This window comes from Vidua chalybeata, chromosome 4 (assembly GCF_026979565.1).
Source record: "Vidua chalybeata isolate OUT-0048 chromosome 4, bVidCha1 merged haplotype, whole genome shotgun sequence".
Lineage (NCBI taxonomy): Eukaryota > Metazoa > Chordata > Aves > Passeriformes > Viduidae > Vidua > Vidua chalybeata.
The window spans coordinates 6,137,641-6,156,428 of NC_071533.1; the positions used below are offsets into that span (position 1 = coordinate 6,137,641).

The window sequence follows — 18,788 nt, forward strand, 5'->3', positions numbered from 1 at the left end:
TTATCTCTGTTTATCAGAGGCTGGAAGTCACCTGAAGTTAACACCCTGAACTGGCATATAGTAACAGTGATCTTAACTCTGCATCACTAAAATTAAAATAAAATTCTGTATCAACCAAGAAAAATACTTCATTAGAAAAGAAGCCAACTTGTACTTTTTTTAAAGAGTGGAAAGGAACATTAGATTAAATCAGGTCTTCTTGCACAAAACCCTGAGAATCAGCAATTTCTATTCAGAGGTTTTAAAGAACATTCAACCTTCTTCAAGGTTGCTTATAGATCTTTACATCACCCCATCACTATAGAGCTTGAAGTTTTGAGCACTTCATATTATACAAGGTCAACAGTACATTCCACAGAATCTCTGGGAAATGTCTCCATCATAGATCCATGTAAAATTTCTGTGTAGAAACAGCTCTTCACAAACTGTCACTTCTTTCTTAGTTTGGCAGCTTGATTTAAAGCCCATTTTGGGAAATCTTTCTCTAATTAATATACCTCAAACTCACTTCCTCTGAGAACCATTACAGATATTTATGCCTACACAGGGGAAGAGACACACAGACCTCCTGCTCTGTCCTAAGGCCACTACAGTTCTGCCATTGTGGGGGATCTGCTTGGGAATAAAAGTGATTTTATTATGATACTGTTATTCTGCTCTATACCAGAATCACTTTCATTTCAGAATAATCTACGCAGTACCACTGAGTAATGGAAAAGGCACAGCTGTTGTCCTAGAACTGCACTGCTAAAGTTCTGCCATGTCAGGCTGCTCATGGAACAAGTTTGTATACTGCTAAGCAGAACTCTTCTCTAAAACTACACAGCAAGGATACTGTATCTCAGGAATACACCCTCATTTCACTCACCAACATGAGCGAGGAAGCCCAAGCTGCACCACGGGCCTTCCCTACTCATGTGGATGTGGCTCAAGCCTTGGTTGGGAAAACCTTCAGTCAAATGAGAGTCAGTGGCAAGACAAGGGGTGGTCGTGAGTTGCCTTCAAAAATGCACTTGAAGGAAGAGAAGAGTCCTTCTGTCTACTCAAGTAATTTATCTGATGTGCTATTTATCCATGCCAAACTCCTATTTAGTTCAGTGCGGCTGTTTAAGAGCTCAAGTGTAAATATGAAGAGACTCACTTTGTTTGGTGAAAAACAGGGCCTAGGTGGTATAGAGACACAGTGCTCATGAGGAACTTAATGCAACACTTCTTTCCCTTTCTGCCTCCTGAGGGGGCCCTTTGGGTACATGCTAATTTCCTCAATTTCTGGGATGAGCAGCCAGTCCCTGGTAAACACAGCTTCTGACTTTGGCTATGCAGCTGCCCTTCACCTCCAAGTCAATGGCTGTAGCTGCACCTCAGCCACTTCTGAGGGTTTACCCTGAGCTGGGGTTCTCTGGGCTTCCATCTTTTCCCTCCATTTCACCCCTGCTGGCCTTCCCTTTCTGGATTGCAAAGCAGTTGAAATTGAAATTGAAATCTGACATTGACTCAGAAATTGAGCCCTGCCCTCACGGGTGCTTTCCTGCCACCAGGCATCAGGTACTTGGATCCTCCTGCTCTTCCCACACACGGGTCTCCCGTTCTAGGCACACCGGGACCACGCTCACCCTTCCACGAGCCACTCCCTCACAGCTTTAGAGACGGCCACCGTGCCATCCCCAACAGGTTGTGCCTCGGTCATCGCGCCCCCCACACACTCAGGGTCTGCCAGCCCGCGGCACATTCAGGGCAGCCACGGCGCCGAAGCCCCGCTGGAAAACGCCACCGGGAGCTGAGGGCAGCTCCCGCCGTCGACGCCCGCCCCGCGCTTGGCCCCACGCCTCTGGAACCTTCCGTGGCGATGGGGATGAGCTGCGGGGGCAATGGGCGGGCGCGGGGGAGCCGACCCCGAGGGAGCCCTGCCTCGGGCGCCTCGGCCGTCGGGGGCGCAGGACCCACCTACGGCGCTCGCCTTCCGCCGGGCACCGCCGCGATCCCACCGGTTCCCGCCGAGAGAGGGGGGGCGGGAAGCCGCCCCTTCCCTCTCTCCCTCTCTCCGCCGGCCCTGCGGGAGGCCCGGCTCGCACTCCCCCGGGGGGGTAGGGGGGAAGGGGACAGCCGGACCCCCTGGCCGGGGGAATCTCCTCGGGGCGGGGCCCGCCGCCGCTCCCTCCCGCCGGGCGCGGCCCCCGCGCCGCTCCCGCTCCCGGCGGGCCCCCACGGGCGGCACGCGCGGCCGGTGGATGCCGCCGGGTGACGTGCAGGGCGCGCGGTGGCAGCACCTCCCCGCGCGCCGCTTAAAAAGAAGAAGAAAAGAGGGAGCGAAACATGAGAGCCCGGACGAGCCGCAGCCGCCGCCGCCGCCGCCGGCAGCAGCAGCAGCAGCGGAGGGGGCATCGCCCGGCCCGGCCGCCGCCGCAGTCCCGCCGCGGGGACACCCTTCCTATGGGACGACAAGTGAAGGGCTGCTGCCGCCGCCCGCTGCCCGGCCCGCCCCGAGCCTCGGCGCTTCGGCGCGGCAGCGGCAGCTGCTAAAACCTGTGCCGCTCGCACAACTTCGCCGGCTTCGAGCATCCTCCCGCCGGGGCTCGGGGGCTCGGTCCCCCCCCGTTCCTGCCTCTTCGCGTCCACCTTTCTGGAAGAAGCGGGGGTGGCCGAGGTGCTGTTCCTCCGTCGGCTCTTTAACTGCTGCTGTTATTATTCTCCTCCAGACTTTCCCCTTCTGGGGGAGGGAGGTGGTTTCCTGATCTGAAGTGCAAAGAAAAGTCAGTGGGATTCCCCTCCTTCCTTCTCCCCCCACCCACCCCCCCACCCCCGGTTTGGGTGCATTCACACGCTCCCTCAGGCATGATGCTCAAGATGCTGCCGTTTAAGCTGCTGCTGGTGGCCGTGGTTCTGTGTTTCTTCGAGGGGGATGCCAAGTTTGGGGAGAGCGGCGCCCGGAGGAGAAGGTGCCTCAACGGGACCCCGCCGCGACGGCTGAAGAAGCGGGACCGGCGGGTGCTGTCCCCGGAGGCCCCGGGCGGCGGGGAGGCGATGTGCCGCGGCCTCTACCCCCGCCTGTCCTGCTGCTCCCGCTCCGAGGCGCAGGGTCTGCCGCACGCCGAAGCCAAGGTAGGCACCACCTGGGGCTGCGACGGGCTTTGGGGGAGGTTTTTGGTGTTCTGTTTTTTTTTTTTTTTTTTTTTTTTAATTATTATTATTATTATTATTATTTTTGCGCCGGCCGCGAACCTGCCGCGTTCCCACGCGGGTGGTGGGGGCGATGCCGCGGCGGGGGGCGGCCGCTCCCGCCCGGGGGACCCGGGTGTGGGTCTGACGCTGCCTCGGGCGGCGCGGGGAGCCGGCTCAGGTCCGCGCCCGGAGGGGACACGGGCGCCCCGCGGGGGGGGAGCGCTGTGCCGGCTCTACCGCCGGCTCTGCCTCCGAGTTACTTTCTGTCCGCAGCGCCCGAGTTTCCGGCGGCGGCCGCGGCGCCGGTCCCGTCCCCGTGCAGCGGGGCCGGGCCGCCCGCAGGTACCGCCGCTGCCCGGGCGCGGCTGCGGGGAAGGGCGGAGGAGCCGGGCGGGCGCCTGGCAGCGGCAGCAGAGGGGCTGTGCGTTCGCCCGGCGGTGCCATCCGGGTTGGGTTTTTTTTTTCCTGGCGTGAAAAATCGTGTCCAGTTTGCTTCACGTGCTTACTTCGGGGAGGGGGTTTGGATAGTGGCTTGATGCCGGTTGTACCAACATTCCGTGATCTCCGGCCGCCTCGGGGCCCGTGTGCTACTCACGGTTCCGTGTGTCAGCGCCGAAAGCCCCCCGAAGTGTCCGCTGTGGAATCCCGGTCTCCCGGCTCTCGCCCAGGGCCGGTGTCTCACCAGGTGCCGTGAGATACTCTGCCTTTCCACATTACCTGGCAGCCTCTCTGCCCAGTTTCAAGCTGCGGTCATGTGAAGGGAAGCACCTCCTCTGCTCACCGATATTTTAAAATTGTCAAGTTCTCAGCATCCTATAGCAAGTTAAATTCTGCTTATCAGCCTGTTGCTTAGATTTTCAAACGCGTGGGTACCTAACCAGGCAGGACTGTGTTTGATAAGCTGTGCTGTGCTGGCCAGTGCTGCATCCGGGGGTATGCACGGGGAAGGAAGTTGCTGAATAATGTCATTAAGAATCACTGCACATGAAATTAACAATCAGGTGCCTTTAAAAAAAAAAAATTACTTTTCTTTTTCTTTTCTTTCCTTTTTTTTTTTTTTTTTAACATTTCATCCTCCTTTAAGTGTAATTAAGAATTCCTCAGTTACAACTCTCTAGTTGTCAAGGTCTGAGAGACTCTTGGAAAACTTGTGTTTCAGTCTTGCTGGCCCAAGCATAATAAAAAAAAAATACCCAGCCTGAATCGAATTTTTATGCTCAGTTCACGGTAGATTTCACTCCATTCTCATGTAAACAGCTTCTACGAATCAACATATGTGTCTGGGTGGTATCTCTCACTTTGTTTTGTAACAAAAAGCCATATTGCATCATTTAATTTGCTCAAGTCATGCAAATAGGAAAAAATCAATAGGACAAAAAGGGGTCGACTTATCCTCCTCCCCACTAAACTGCTGCCCACACACAGAGTCCTGTTGCTTATGGCAAAAGAATAACAACAACACCATTGTGTTTGTTAGTTGGTTCACTAATGGGTGAAACTGGAGAACATCATTCTCCTTCAGTCCCCAGCTCTGTCCAAATGTTCATGCCTTTTGAGGGAGCATTTGTCCTACCCCCTCTATTCCCAGATGATTGAGAACTGTCTTACTGCAGGTTTTCAGCTGCAGATCTCTCTTTATTCATACCATATGCAGCAGCAGTTTGAGATTCAAGGCAGATATATTTCTTCATGTTGTCTAGAGACAGTGTCATTAGGCTCCTGTGTGATGATTGAATTAAATTATAACCACACACAGATAACCTGAAAGATTTAGCTGGGAAAAAAAAAGAAAAAAAAAAAAAGGAAAAAAAAAGGAAAAAAATAATAAGGACTGGAGAATATGTCCTTAATTCACCCTGTTTGCAATGTCTCAGTAGCATATATACTACTGAGATTATTCAGTGCTTGGAGACCCTTGTGGTAATTGGTTGAATGCAATAAACTGGAAGTTCCATTTTGGTTAGTTTTCCATCCCCAGGCAGTTGAAGTGTTTATTCTCTTCTTACTATTACTTTAAAAGATCTTTTAATTCCTTTTCAATGTGTTTTTTTTCTTACTGACTGTACTAAAAACCTGATGTAAATGTGAGGAAGTGACCACAGTACCTATTCCTGAGCTGTTGAACCCGTTTTGTAATTTCTTTAAAATATAAATTACATTTTTAAAGGAATGCTATTGCACAGGGTTGTAAAATCAGACTTTTTTCACTGAAAATTAATTTTAATGAAACTCACAAATCTTCTTTATCATATCTGATTAAGATATATTATTAAAATTATGTCAAAATATATGTCATTTATAGTTGACAGAATGGGGTGGTCATTCTGTAGAAGACTTGGCAAAGTATTATGGTATACATTTGAATGTAACTTTTCTAAAAGTTTTTTTTAAACTGTGTTCTATTACAGTTCCCAAACCAGCTTTTTAAAACTCCATCATCTGCCTACATGATGGAGAGGCCATGCCATTAACAGAAATCTGAGAACTGCCATCTTTAAAAAAAAAATAAATTAATTGACCATGCTTAATAGACATTCTAATAAGAACCTCTTGGTTAAGATGCTGGGTCTGTGAGAATTTTTGACCAAATTATTGATCTGTGCTTATAAATGAAAACATCGCCTGCAGTTTTGGGAACAATAATGGAGTTACCGTAAAGAGCAGATACAACATTGCACTGGCTCAAGTAAAATATTTGCATCCTGTTGTTGACATTTAACTCTTTTATTTTTCTGGCAATATTCCCTAGTTTATGAAGGGCTGCTACATCCAGCCAAACATTATAATATCAATTTTTCTAAAAGTTTGCTTACAGCCTGACAGGCAAAGAAGTCCTCTCTACCTTGGATGGTTTCACAGCCAAGGCTGTCAAGGAATGGGTGAAAAGTAATTGTTTTCAAGTGTGCCCTTTTACAATCATTTGTTTGCTCTGGCTCTTTCATGAACAAAGGCTATTGTTGAACACATCCAACTAAACAAATAACTCATCTTGGGGTCCCTTTAACAGCTGCCTTAGTACAATGATCTATTTAAATATTACCCTAAAATTGAAACTGAACTCTTTAATGACATAATCCAGCATTATAATACAGAAGAGGCATATGCTCTACTCAACAGCTGAACAACCTCATCAGCACATGATTTTTAGACATAAATGCTTGTATATCAATTATGGCTTTATGCAATGACTTATTTCACTGGTTTCTTCCTTCTCTTGGCATCAAAATTCTATGCCTTTCTCTAAGTAGATATGACAGAGTACACAAAACAGATGATAATATTAGTTGTAAAGAATTTCTGTCTATTTTGTCATCTCCTGTTCCTTCTTTGCACTCTTCCTTCTGTTGATAAACCAATTTTCTATGCTGTGCTTTCCTGTGCATTCCAGGATTTATCTTACCTTTAGTCTGCCCGTTCTACTTTCATGTGGCTAGAGAGTAAAGGATGATCTTACAGATGTTGTAAATTAGTCAGCAGCAGGCATAATCATTATTAGGCATGTTGCAATAAATGTTTGGAAGTTTTACATATTTTCCAGAGCGCAGTTAGTTTAAACCACTGCAGTTTGATGGTTTCACATACGACTTTAAAAATTGAAGCAGGAAATTAGTTTACATTTCTTCAAAAGACCAAAGCCATTGTCAACTTTAAGGTCATTTTCAAAGTAGACATCCAACAGAAAAAGCTTCATTTAAATAAGTATTTCAGAATCTGCTTAGAACTGGTTTAGTATACTCCAGGATAAATACATTATCAATTTGCTGAAATTCAGAATAGGGACTTGTCCTGTCTCCAAGCCAGTACAGAGTTACACATCAGACCTCACACAGAGCAAATGTTACCACCCTATTTTGCTTGAGCATTCTAAAAGTTAAGTAACATTGTACTTGATTTTCAGATAATTGATTGACTCTCATTCCTTAATCTTCCGATTAGCTATTATATGACCAAGATTCATTCCAGAAATGACATGAGGGGGTGAATTCCTGTGGTTAATTCCTGGATAGCAGCTGCTCAGGGGGATTAGGATCCTTTTGTCTTAACTTTGAGGACTGAAATGTTGGCAAGCCTGTATCACCAGGCAACGTCAATTACGTTTTCCACAAGAAACAGTAAATTAGCTTTGCCATCCTGTAATTTATTTTTCCCCCCCTGTTCACAATGTGTTCTGGAGTCTTCCAGTAGAAGTACAGTTTTCTGTCTGCATCACTGTGGAGTTAATTCAATAAACACACTGAATATTTACCTAGTAATACCTTGTGTTTACTTGTACTTCTAAACACACCATCACACTGTGACCACAAGAAAGCCTGAGATGAACTCCCTGATGAAAACTTCTGAGACTTCTGCAAACCAGGTGGTACTACTGCATATAGGCAAGTACTTTGAAGGGTCTGTACTCACAGTCCTTTGATGGAAGCACCAAAATAGGTCATTTCATCCTTACTTCAAGAGACAAGCGACACGATGTTCTTAAAAAGTAGTATTTATGGATAGTGGTTTTGCTCATCTCCTGTTGGCTTCAGACTTTGTCCTGTTTGGCAGCCAATGACCTGATTGAATTATACAGACCCTTCCCTGTATCAGAATCACAGCATCCCTTAGGAAAGTTCAGCTAGTGCAGAACATTGCCTCAGCAGCATGGATTGCTGCAAGCATGTCAAGTCTCTTCTCTACTACCTGGCCTGCAATCCTTGGCAGTATTCAAGTTGAAAGTTTTAGTTGTTATGTATTTTGGTTATAGTTTATAGTAGTTGTCATTATGTTTTTAGTTCTTGTCAAGATTTGCCATATCTAGAACAACATCTGAAACTCAAGAAAGAAGACTAAGGTTAAGAATTCTCCTGCTTATGGCCCAAATGGGCAATCTAGCAAAAGGAATCTAAACTTTTTCAGGAGAGAAGAGCCTGTGGCCATGGAAAAAAAATCCCGAAAGAATTCAGGACTAAGGCAAACCTTTTGCTATACATGCAACATGCAGTTAATTGATTACTGTCTTAAAGCCAAAAAAAAAAAAAAAAACAACGAAAAGACAAACCCTTTACAAAATATGTGAGATAGTTATATTCTTAATAAACTATATGTGGCAGATGTTAATCACATTATTCGCCTGCAGGTGCTATGAAGCTGAGGATAGTTTGACAGCAGATAGTCTGGAACATTTAATGCATTTAGTGATCCTGGCAAGCCTGGAGGAATTCTTTTTGAAGCCAATGGCAGCACATCCAGAATAAGGGTAGAAGCCAAATGGTGTTCTTCTGATTAGTGGTCCAAATTCCAACACTAAACTTTAGTGCACATTTCAGATGGTCTTTTGACAATATATGTATGGTAAGGCTAATTTTTCCTGGATAGAGTTTGCCTTCTATTTAAGGTTGTTATAAATAGGATGTTGTTTAAATGTATGGGCCATATATTGCGTAATATTTTGAATACATACCTGTTTTAAACAATTGAAAGTGAATTTCTCTCAAGCATTTGAGGTCTATGTAATTATGCCCTGTAAATAAAAAGCTGAGTTCAAACCTGTGTTATCAAAGTACAGCATCCTAGAAGAGAGCTGACCTATGAGACAGCAAACTCAAACATATCCAGAGTGTTCCTGCACTAAATAACTTATTTATCAAAAGTAACTTAGGTCATTCCCTATAATGTTACATGGCAAGGGAATGACATTGGAAAGTCCTTCTGTAAATCAGCTCAGAGATACAAACTATAGAAAAACTAGCAATATTTTCAAATGTCTTACAGTCTCTGTTTATAACTGTGTTATATAAATAGCAGAAAGAACCTGAGCTTTGTTGTTGGATCACAGTCAGACCCTCTCAGTGGAGAGAACACATTTCCCATTGCCCACCATTGGGATGAATGACCAAAAAAAAAATCCATGTAGTTAACAATAGATTAATCAAGTGCATGCATTGAAAAGCTAATAAAGACAACTACGCTGTTTTCCATTATTTTTCACGATTTGATGACATTGCACTACTTAGGCTCCTGTGTTTACTTAAACACATCATCAGTTGTGGTTTCATGCCTCTTTAAGTGCTATGCATCCATAATATACACTTGTTTCCAGGACAAAGTCACAGTTTCCATATTGACACAAACAAGACATTACAAATTCTACTTTTGCACTTATAATAGAAAAATATATCTGAAAACATACAGGGTCTCCCACCTCCAAATCGTGTGCATTAGAGAGATCAAAAAGCAGAGCAGCATTTAAAGCATGAAAAGTCCATGGCACCTGCTGAATTCCACAGCTGTCATTTCAGCAGCCAGGCTTTGTGTCGTTCAAGGTACACCCTTACAAATACCTAGACATGGTTTTCCTGATGTGTTCTGATGCGAGAATTTTAATTTTTAGTCTCTAAACACTTGAGTAGGCCACCTTACAAGTTAGGATTTTAGGTATTACTTGTAAGAGAAGAGGATAGGCCTGTTGGTGTAACTCCCTCTTATATATAACTCTAGTTCAGAGATTGCCTGTGTGATGGTGGGCAAGGGTCCTTAAAATAACTTGAGTACTGTTATTCTCATCTGAGAAGCAAGCTCAGATAGGAAATCTTATAGAAGATTCTGTAAGAATCCTCTATAAGAAGTTAGAGAAATTAAAATCTCACTGTACCAATAGCATATTGCACATTTCATAGTAATAACTTTTGCACCTGCAGAACGGTGACACGAAACTCAGTGCATTGATAGTAACTGTATTGGTTCCATTAGCATTATTTATGGCATTAGGCCATGCAATCTTTCTTTGTGTAGGATGGGGACACAGGTCACAGGTTTACTTGTCTCTGGTTTGTGGCTTGCAGGTCCTTTCTGTTACCAACAACACAGAATGTGCGAAGCTACTGGAGGAAATCAAGTGTGCACACTGCTCACCTCACGCTCAGAACCTATTCCACTCACCTGAGAAAGGGGAAACTCCTGAAAAAGAACTAATGCTTCCCTACCTGTGCAAAGACTATTGTAAAGAATTCTATTACACCTGCAGAGGTCACATACCAGGTAAAACTCATAACAAAATATGGGGCTAAAGGATGTCCTGATATGTTGATATTGCCTGAGCAGTTTCTCCAGCTTCTAAGCAGGAAAAATCCCCACTGATATCCAGGGGAATTTGCCCAAGCAGGGACAGAATGTCTTCACAGCAGATCTTGTGTAGCCCTCAAAATACTTTGAGGCTTTCTTGCCACCCTCCTGTTAAACGCACCATGAAACACACGTGGTTGGATTGTTGTCAAAGGCACCTGAAACTATTACCTTTGCTGAAATATTAGTGTGTTCATTCTAATCTTGCAAACAAGAAGCTGGCCATCCAGAAGGCTATTCTAAATGATAGATTGCTTTAAAATGCAAGAAATAAAAGGTCCTGGCTGTTTGCTGTAGCCTCTAAAAGCTGATGAGTAAAGTGTTTTTTTCTGGTTTTGTTACCCTAGAAACTGATGTTTTTTCCACAGGGTTTAAAGCTCATTGAAATCAAAGGGCCTTATTTGATAGACTTCTGTGGTCTTTGAATCACTTCCAGCGTGCTGTTAACAAGCAAATTCTTCACTTACCTAGCACTTCCTCACTTACCTAGCACTTCCTCACTGTAGTCAGTGGAGTTAGCTGGACATAACCAAAAGCAGAGTTTGCCCTGTGTTGTCTGAGGCAGTCACCGAATGTGTGCTATCACTTGTAACTATATCAACAAAATAACCGCAGAGGATGGCTCTTTTAGAAGCGCTGTCTTAAGACACTATTATGTTAAATAACATCTTTGGTATTCCCAATAGTAAATTATTTATATGTTTAAGACTGTCATTTTTAAACTATGCTTTTTTCCCTGTCCAAACACTACTTATAAACAATGCCACACACAGGAGAAAATAATTAAATAGGTTACGATTTCTTTTTTTTTATTTTTTTCTTTAAACTAGCAACACAGACTGGAAAAAAGGACTTGACAATGAGATGAAAAATGAATTTGTGAATAGTCACTTTTAACATATGAACACAGCTTTGTAATATAATATAAACATATTTGAGTAAAGGGGATAGTTTAAGTGGATGGGATTTGGAGGACGGTTTTTTAATTGCATGTTTACAGTGTGTACTTGTTTTCTCTGAAACCCCAAGAGTGCAGGGATTTTTTTGCAGTGTTCTTTTATTGACTTGGGAAAACATTTTGAATTTACTTACTTTTCCCCTTTACTGTGGTTTAACATGTATCTCAACCCATTGAAATATGAAAATATTATTATTGTCTTTATAAACTAAGAGATGTTTCTAAGGCTTTCTTAAACCAGCTGTTTCTTGCTCTTTATCACATTCCCCAAAGCAAAGCAGAATAGATCATAGTTGCCAAGACTGCCTGCTGAACAGCGATAACAGATTAGATATTCTAAATGTTTGGCCCATATAAGAAGTCAGCACAAAGACATTTTTGACATGAGTTTGTAGCTAGCACAAATGATTTTCATATTCTGCAAAATGAGATCCTCAGAGTTGTTTTGTGACATTCTGTGTTTATGAGGAAACAATTTATTTAATTGAAAAAAGTGAAAGAGGGGAAAGGGGGAAAGAAGGAGGAGGTGGAGGGAGGGAGAATGAGAAAGGGCTGAGCAGCACAGGAGCTACAGCCACAGGAACCTCGCTCCTCAGATCAACATATGTGGTGACGAATGACAAATTTATTTTTCTACAAAGTTTGTGTATATGTAAAACTGCTGAAGTGCATCAAGATGTCAAGTGCTTTTTGTGACCACCCAGGTTGCCTTGAAAGATAACCAGATGAAAGCATAACTTTAGCATTGGGCAGAGCACTGTGCTTTGCAGGGAAAGAGCTTACATACTTTAGCATCAGTTAAAATAGGATTTTTCCTACATCAATCAGATGCTAATAATTGTTCTAAATACTTGTCCTGAAAGTAGGTTGCACTAACAAAAACTTGTTGCATGCTTACATCCACCAACAGGATTAATTTGGTGAGTTGACTGGTACTCATGGTCGTTGATACCTATTCTAGCATTTCCCAAAGGTATTCATTAAGATTCAGGTCCCTCTTTTTGAAAGATGTCCTATAGGATTTTAATATAGTTTCATAGTATTGTACATTCTGAAACATAAGTAATTAAAATAACTTATTTGGGGGTTCTGTTTTCCTTGTGAGACTTGTAGATCTGTAGTAATATTTATTGCAAAAGAAAGAAAAAAATAGGAAATGCGGAAGCTATGTTTTCAGCTTAGCCTGGAGGATTTTACAGAGTTGAAAATTAACAGGCCCCCAAACCCAAGGTCTCTGGCAATGATTCACTGTGCATTTGTTAAAATGTCGAATAATTACTCTTCCTCCATTAGAGAGTGCTAATTGTTTCTGAACACCAATACAACAGAGTTTAAGGAAATTGCTGACTACAAAAATAATTTTATCCCTTAAGTCTTGTGCAAATGAGAAATATTATTAACATTTTAAGACAGCAAGCATCTTTTCTGGGATTGAAATGTTAGCAGTACATATTAACCAAGAAGGCTGAGAAATTATGCATAATTTTTTTCATGGGTTAGCTTCAAAAAGTCATTGTCTCCTGCAAAGATAAAAACTCTAGCAGATCCTTGGTTAACTCTTTTGAAGACAGCAGTTTGCCCCCCAGTTATGACTGTATCAGAACTTCCACTGACTTCTTAAGGAATATTGAGAGAAAAAGGGGACCTTATTCTTTATTCAAGCAGAATAATATCAGAAGCTGTTAGGATTGTATGGATGAGCAGGAGGGTGTAATGTCTCACAAAGACTTTGAGATTAGAGCTTCCCTGCTTCATTCCAGATAACTGTTCTGATTATTTCTCACCTAATCTTTACTTCAAGCCTCAGTTTAAGGGATTATTGATGGAGACACTGAAGTGATTTAATGAAATGTCTTCAGTCAATATGAATTTTATGTTTTCCCTTTACATAAGGGAAGACTGTCTAATATGTATTACTAATATAGCTATTAAAGAAAGCCACAGCTGATTCTGCCTTTAGACATAATCAGAAACTTGATCCATGCCATTGGAAGTGGCATATTCTAAGGAACAAGTCTGTGCCACAGCCATGGTGTCATCCAAGGACATGGGAGAGATTTTGAGCTATCTGGCCTCCATTATTTTCATTAGAAGAAATGGGTTTGAGATGATTGTGAGTGAATTCAGATCCAGGCCCAGATCTGAATCCAGACATTACCAGAACAGACATCTGATAGGATTTTTCAAGCACCAAACAGGGTGTTCCAAAACGTTGGAATTCTAGCCCAAAACATGGGAATTCTAAGAAAGTCTACAACTCACAGAGCACTTCTAGAAGTTCTAACATGGCTGATTAATAGTCACATAGTCAACCTGAAGAAAAATAGTTGCCAGTAGAAAAATTTGCTACTGGCAACAAGAGCATGAAGGGCATCAACCCTGGCCCTGCCTGTGTGCAGAAACCTGAAGTCTGAGCAGGAGAAGAGGGTCACCAGTCACTTGAAAACCAGTTGGAAATTATGTGAGCTACCAGCGGGCTTAGTACATTTTGAAACAATCTGTCTGAAATCATGTCTTTGGTTTGGTTTTTACTGGCAGTTGAGAAGAGAGAACAATGTGGAGTTTTTGTGAACAAATTCACATCTAGATGTCAAAGGTGCAAATCAGGAAAAAAAAAAAAAACTCCAAAAGGTAAAGGCTGCTTTGACACAATGTAAATACTATATGCTCAAGGTCACAGCAGAAATAAAGCAGGTGAGCCTAATTTCCAGATGCCCTCAAAGGCAGTGTAGATTTACTCAGACGAGTGGATGATACTCAATCCTGTCTGCAATGCAAAGTCTTTGACTTGCTCCAAAGACTGGGACGTGTGCTACCATGGCACTGGAATTGTGTGTCAAAGAGAAGAGGAAAGGGAATGGGTAATCAGGGAATCCAGCAAAGTGAAATTTGGTGAAGATAGAGCAGGAAAGGAGATACAGTGTGAGGAACAACTGGCTGCAAATACAAGTGGAGAGAGGAGGTGGGGATCAGCTGGGAGCAGTTTTCCTTTGAAAAGGCTTTTAATCTTGCAATTTATTCCCACAGTGTTTTATAAAGGCGAACACAGAAAGCCTTCACTGTAGCTGCCTTAACTGAAAAGCCTGTCGTTGGATTCTTGTTTGCAAGACAGAAAGTTTAGCATAGAAATGCAAGCCTGTGCAAAATCTGACACTTAAACATGATGTTTAATCATCCTTTGTGATTTCAATTTTCTTTGTTAACACAGGCACCGCTCTGTCAACGCATACACAGCTGGTAGGAAATTTGTAATAATACGTATGAGTCTTTTAAAATAAATTAGTTAGCACAGAAATTCACACAGGACCAAGGGTTGCAGTCCCTATTACTTTTTTTTTTCCTTTTCTCCAAACAATTCTAGTGCTTAGGGGCACTTGTCAGGGACCATTCTTCTGGACACTGTACAAACTGAACAAAATGGCAAACTGTACACTAAAGACCTTACAATCTAAGCATGAGAAAGAAGATAATAAATGGCTACAAGCAGATAGGAGTGTAGAAGCAAATGTTTCTCTAAATGTCCTCAGTGAAGCTGTTAGTATGTTAAATGGAGCATATATAAGACATGGAGGGGTTTTTTTCCTAAATTACTATGTTTTTAATAGAACAAAATAGCAAAATTCCACGCTTAATGCAGAGGTGAAACTGTATTTACAGAGGTTACATTCCTTCCAGTAATGCAACATTTTTCATAGTTTAATTCTGGCTCCACTTTTTTACAAGCATTTCTAATGAAAATGGTCCATAGGCCTTATCCTTTCTTAGAATCTGCTGATTGGTTTGCTAAACAGCAAAAGGCAGCTGCAGTGCACCATGCATTTTAGTGCATGATAAAATATTTCATGAGGCAAAGGCAAAAATTCTTATATGTCTTACATATAAGAAAAGGCAGTGGGCTGGTCAAGTGAGTTTGCATCTGATTGTTATTTGAAATGGACATGTACTGAGTGAACAACCTGATCACAACCTGCTCTGGGTTTCCCTGACTAAAGATAACACTCAAGCCAAGAGAATTTTAACTTTAGTAAATAGTAAATTGTATACTTGGAAAATTCTAGAAATGCTTAGTAATCGTACACCTCTAATTTCCTATTGCATTTTTTCAAATGACCCACTGTGCCTAGAGAAATAAATTATTAAAGACAAACCCCTGTATTCTTAAGTCAAATAATTCAACAGCAAGATTTTAGATTACCTTTGATTTTGGCATTATATTTACAAGCCTTGGAATACTGCTCTATGATTATATCAGAGTTCCTCTTCAATTGTTCCACTTGAAATTACATCTCCCATTTTCTCCAAATAACTACTATAAATTAAAAGCAGCTCTTCAGAGATGAAATTTACTGAAGCTCCACATCATGGTAATTAAACTTTTACACCACAACACACTACCATGTGTTTCCAGATATTATTTTATAGAAATCAAAGGCAGGCTTTGTCCTGTCATTTTTCCAATATTTTTAAAGGAAGATATATATGAAAAGAAGTATAGTTGGGTGGGAAAGGCTTTTCACTCCACAAGAATTCTGGGATCCAAAAAATTTTCCTATTCCACATAAGGAAGAAATTGAACTCTTTCGAAATTTTCCATGAAGAAAGCCACAGAGAGACCACCCCAGGATAGCTAATAAAGTCGTTGTTAGGACATTTACTTGGGAAATGGGAGATTTAGGGTCAAACTCTTGCCTGACAGATGAGGGACATTGACCTGAATATTCCTCTTCCTAATGAAACACCCTAATTACAAGACATTGGAGTATAGTGACACAAGGTTTGCTGTCTGGTTCTGTCTTTTTCATTTAGACCAGAAGTTCGAGCTTGGACCAGAAACATCGTGTTAAGTAAAATTTTGTCAAAACTGATAATGTTTCTGAAAAAGCTTTGCTTGTAAGAAATTGGCATTTTCCAATGAAGCACATCTGTCCCTGATCAGTTCTTATTGTACGTTGTAAGCCAGAGGTTTTATGGCCAAGATCTGTGGATTACTGCATTATTCACAAGTGGTAAAGCCATGCATAAATTAGGCCTCTAATTCCAATTAAGTGCTAATTCTGTGTATCCTATGAGTTATGTCCTGGACTATAGTACATCCTAAGACAGTTGCCAGTAATGCAAACAGGAATGAAGGTAACTTAAGACATATTATCTCAACAGTGTTCTGGTAGAATAGTACATGTATAACCAGCCAGATTCTGTCTTCTTAGATTTAATACTCCTGATTAAAACCAGAATTGAAATTACTAGAAATAGGTTTGTGAACAGCAATAGATATTTTTTTAATGTCCTTAAACATACTGCCAGAAAGTAATAGCAATTGTGGCAGGGTTTTTCTTCAAAGGCTCTCATTTCATCAACTTTGCGTTTCTCTGGGTCTTCAAAGCCCTTCCTTATTTAACTTAAAACCTAAGGACCACCTTTCATCCAGCGCAGCTTGAGACACATCCCTTTGTCAGGGGATGGGCCTGAGGAAGTAGGCTTCACCATGGGACACTGCTCAGCTACTTTAATGCTGGGAGTCAACCAGAAACCAGCTGGATGTCACTGTGGTGCAGTTTTCAGCACTACTTCCCACTTCTCACCTCTCCAACTAATGTCCTTTGCTGGCAGCATTCCACAAAATTTTTACTGCAGGGGTTTTACCAGAGTCTTCACTGAGATTTCGACTAGAACTAATCACTTATTTTAAAAAAGTTAAACAGAATCTGCTCAGGCTACTTTACAGCAGATACTATACTTGATTGATGGGGTTAAAATTAGGGAGAGTGTGTCACAGCCTCAACTCTGAACTTTGTCTCTTAATTTTTTAGTGAGTGAACTGTTGTGTCATTTTGAATGAAAGTTAAGCACACTGAAAATGAGGTTTAATACAAATACAGATGAATAAACTGTAAAAGGCAATGCTCAGTTTGTGTTTATACATTTGTGTTTACTCAGAGCAGACTCTCTTTTTGCAGATAGCCTTTTGTTTAAAATGTCTTTTTCCACTATAATCTATTTAAAGATGAGTTTGATGACACAAAACTGCAGACATGACAACACACTAAATATTTGTATGCTCTTTTACATTTTTAAGGTTTCCTCCAAACTACAGCTGATGAGTTTTGCTATTACTATGCAAGAAAAGATGGTGGTGTGTGCTTTCCAGATTTTCCAAGAAAACAAGTGCGAGGGCCAGCTTCTAACTCCCTGGACCACATGGAAGAATACGACAAAGAGGAAGAGATCAGCAGGTTCATAAAGATAAATGCTGTTTAATCTGAAAAAAAAAAAAAAAAAACCCTAGCAAAGCCTGTGGTTTTCACAGTGAAACAGCTCTGTGTGTGCTTATGCTGAGCAGCTGTGTTTTCCAGATGTGACTTTCTTTTGCTGCTGCTAGTGTATGTGAAAAGAGAAAGTTATGGGAGCTTCAGCACTTCAGTCCCATTTGATATTTGCCTTGCTGAAAAGGTGTTAGAATCCTGCTCTGATCCACCCTGTGGATCTTGGTTATCATCCAGCCTGATGGATGATCGTGGATCATTCATAGTTCCGGGAAGTAATCTGTACCTAAATTTAATATTACTAAAAAATGACAATAAGTTTATTTGTAAAATACTTATGCTGTGATCTTCAATTTATTTCATTTGGGGGGGGGTGTGAAAATAATTTAATTAGATTATTCCATCATAAGTCTTTATTTTAAAATGGATATTCAAATCCAAATTTTATCCAAGTGATGAAATTTACTGTGTTTATTTTATAGTAGAAATTCTGTATTTCTAAATTATTCTCTTCTTTTGCCAACCTTTTTCCCTCCCATTGCTCTACATTTTGGATCTAAGTTTATTTAATGTTCTCTTTTTTGTATGCAGAACAAATTTTCCTCAAGTGAAGTTAAAGCTGATTTTCTGTATTATGTCCTTGCATACATTCAAGGGAATAATTTATACACATTAATATATTAAAAAGTGTTTTATTATAAACCGTCTTAATATCATTGCAGAGCAATAATTTTATCTCTTAGGGACATTGTTGTGTCATGGTTATGAGAAAGAAGAAATGTCTCACTACTTCTTTAAATTTCTTTAGAAAACACAAGCACAACTGCTTCTGTATTCAAGAGGTTGTGAGTGGACTAAGGCAGCCTGTTGGAGCAGTACATTGTGGGGATGGATCCCATCGCCTCTTTATTCTTGAGAAAGAAGGATATGTCAAGATTTTCACTCCCGAAGGAGACATACTCAAGGAACCTTTTTTGGATATACACAAACTTGTTCAAAGTGGAATAAAGGTTGGATTTTATACTTACCTCTACCTTTTATATTTTAGCATGTATATGGGAGAAATGGGAAGAATATGTTTTAGATATTAATTGAATTTAAATAACAAAAAAAGAGTAACGAGAAGAGACACCACAGTTCTTTCTGGCAAAGAAGTGAAAACTCATAGTGGGAAGGGAAAACAGCATCTTGTAACTCTTACCATACTATTTTCTGTCCCTTCATTTTTTCCTCACTTTAAATTCAAATTCTATTCAGCACCAGCATTCCACAGCAGTATCTTTGTATTTTCATCCTTTGGGCTCATT

General features: G+C 41.5%; 1 protein-coding gene across 1 annotated transcript in view; it reads left to right on the plus strand.

Annotated features, from left to right (window-relative positions):
• Positions 1 to 2,832: 2,832 nt before the first annotated feature.
• HHIP (hedgehog interacting protein) overlaps positions 2,833 to 18,788 on the plus strand; it is a 75,001-nt gene continuing 59,045 nt past the window's right edge. Inside the window, exons 1-4 of the mRNA XM_053941114.1 lie at positions 2,833 to 3,099; positions 9,981 to 10,176; positions 17,295 to 17,451; positions 18,290 to 18,491. Coding sequence (XP_053797089.1) covers positions 2,833 to 3,099; positions 9,981 to 10,176; positions 17,295 to 17,451; positions 18,290 to 18,491 — 822 coding nt within the window. The remainder of the gene's footprint in view (positions 3,100 to 9,980; positions 10,177 to 17,294; positions 17,452 to 18,289; positions 18,492 to 18,788) is intronic.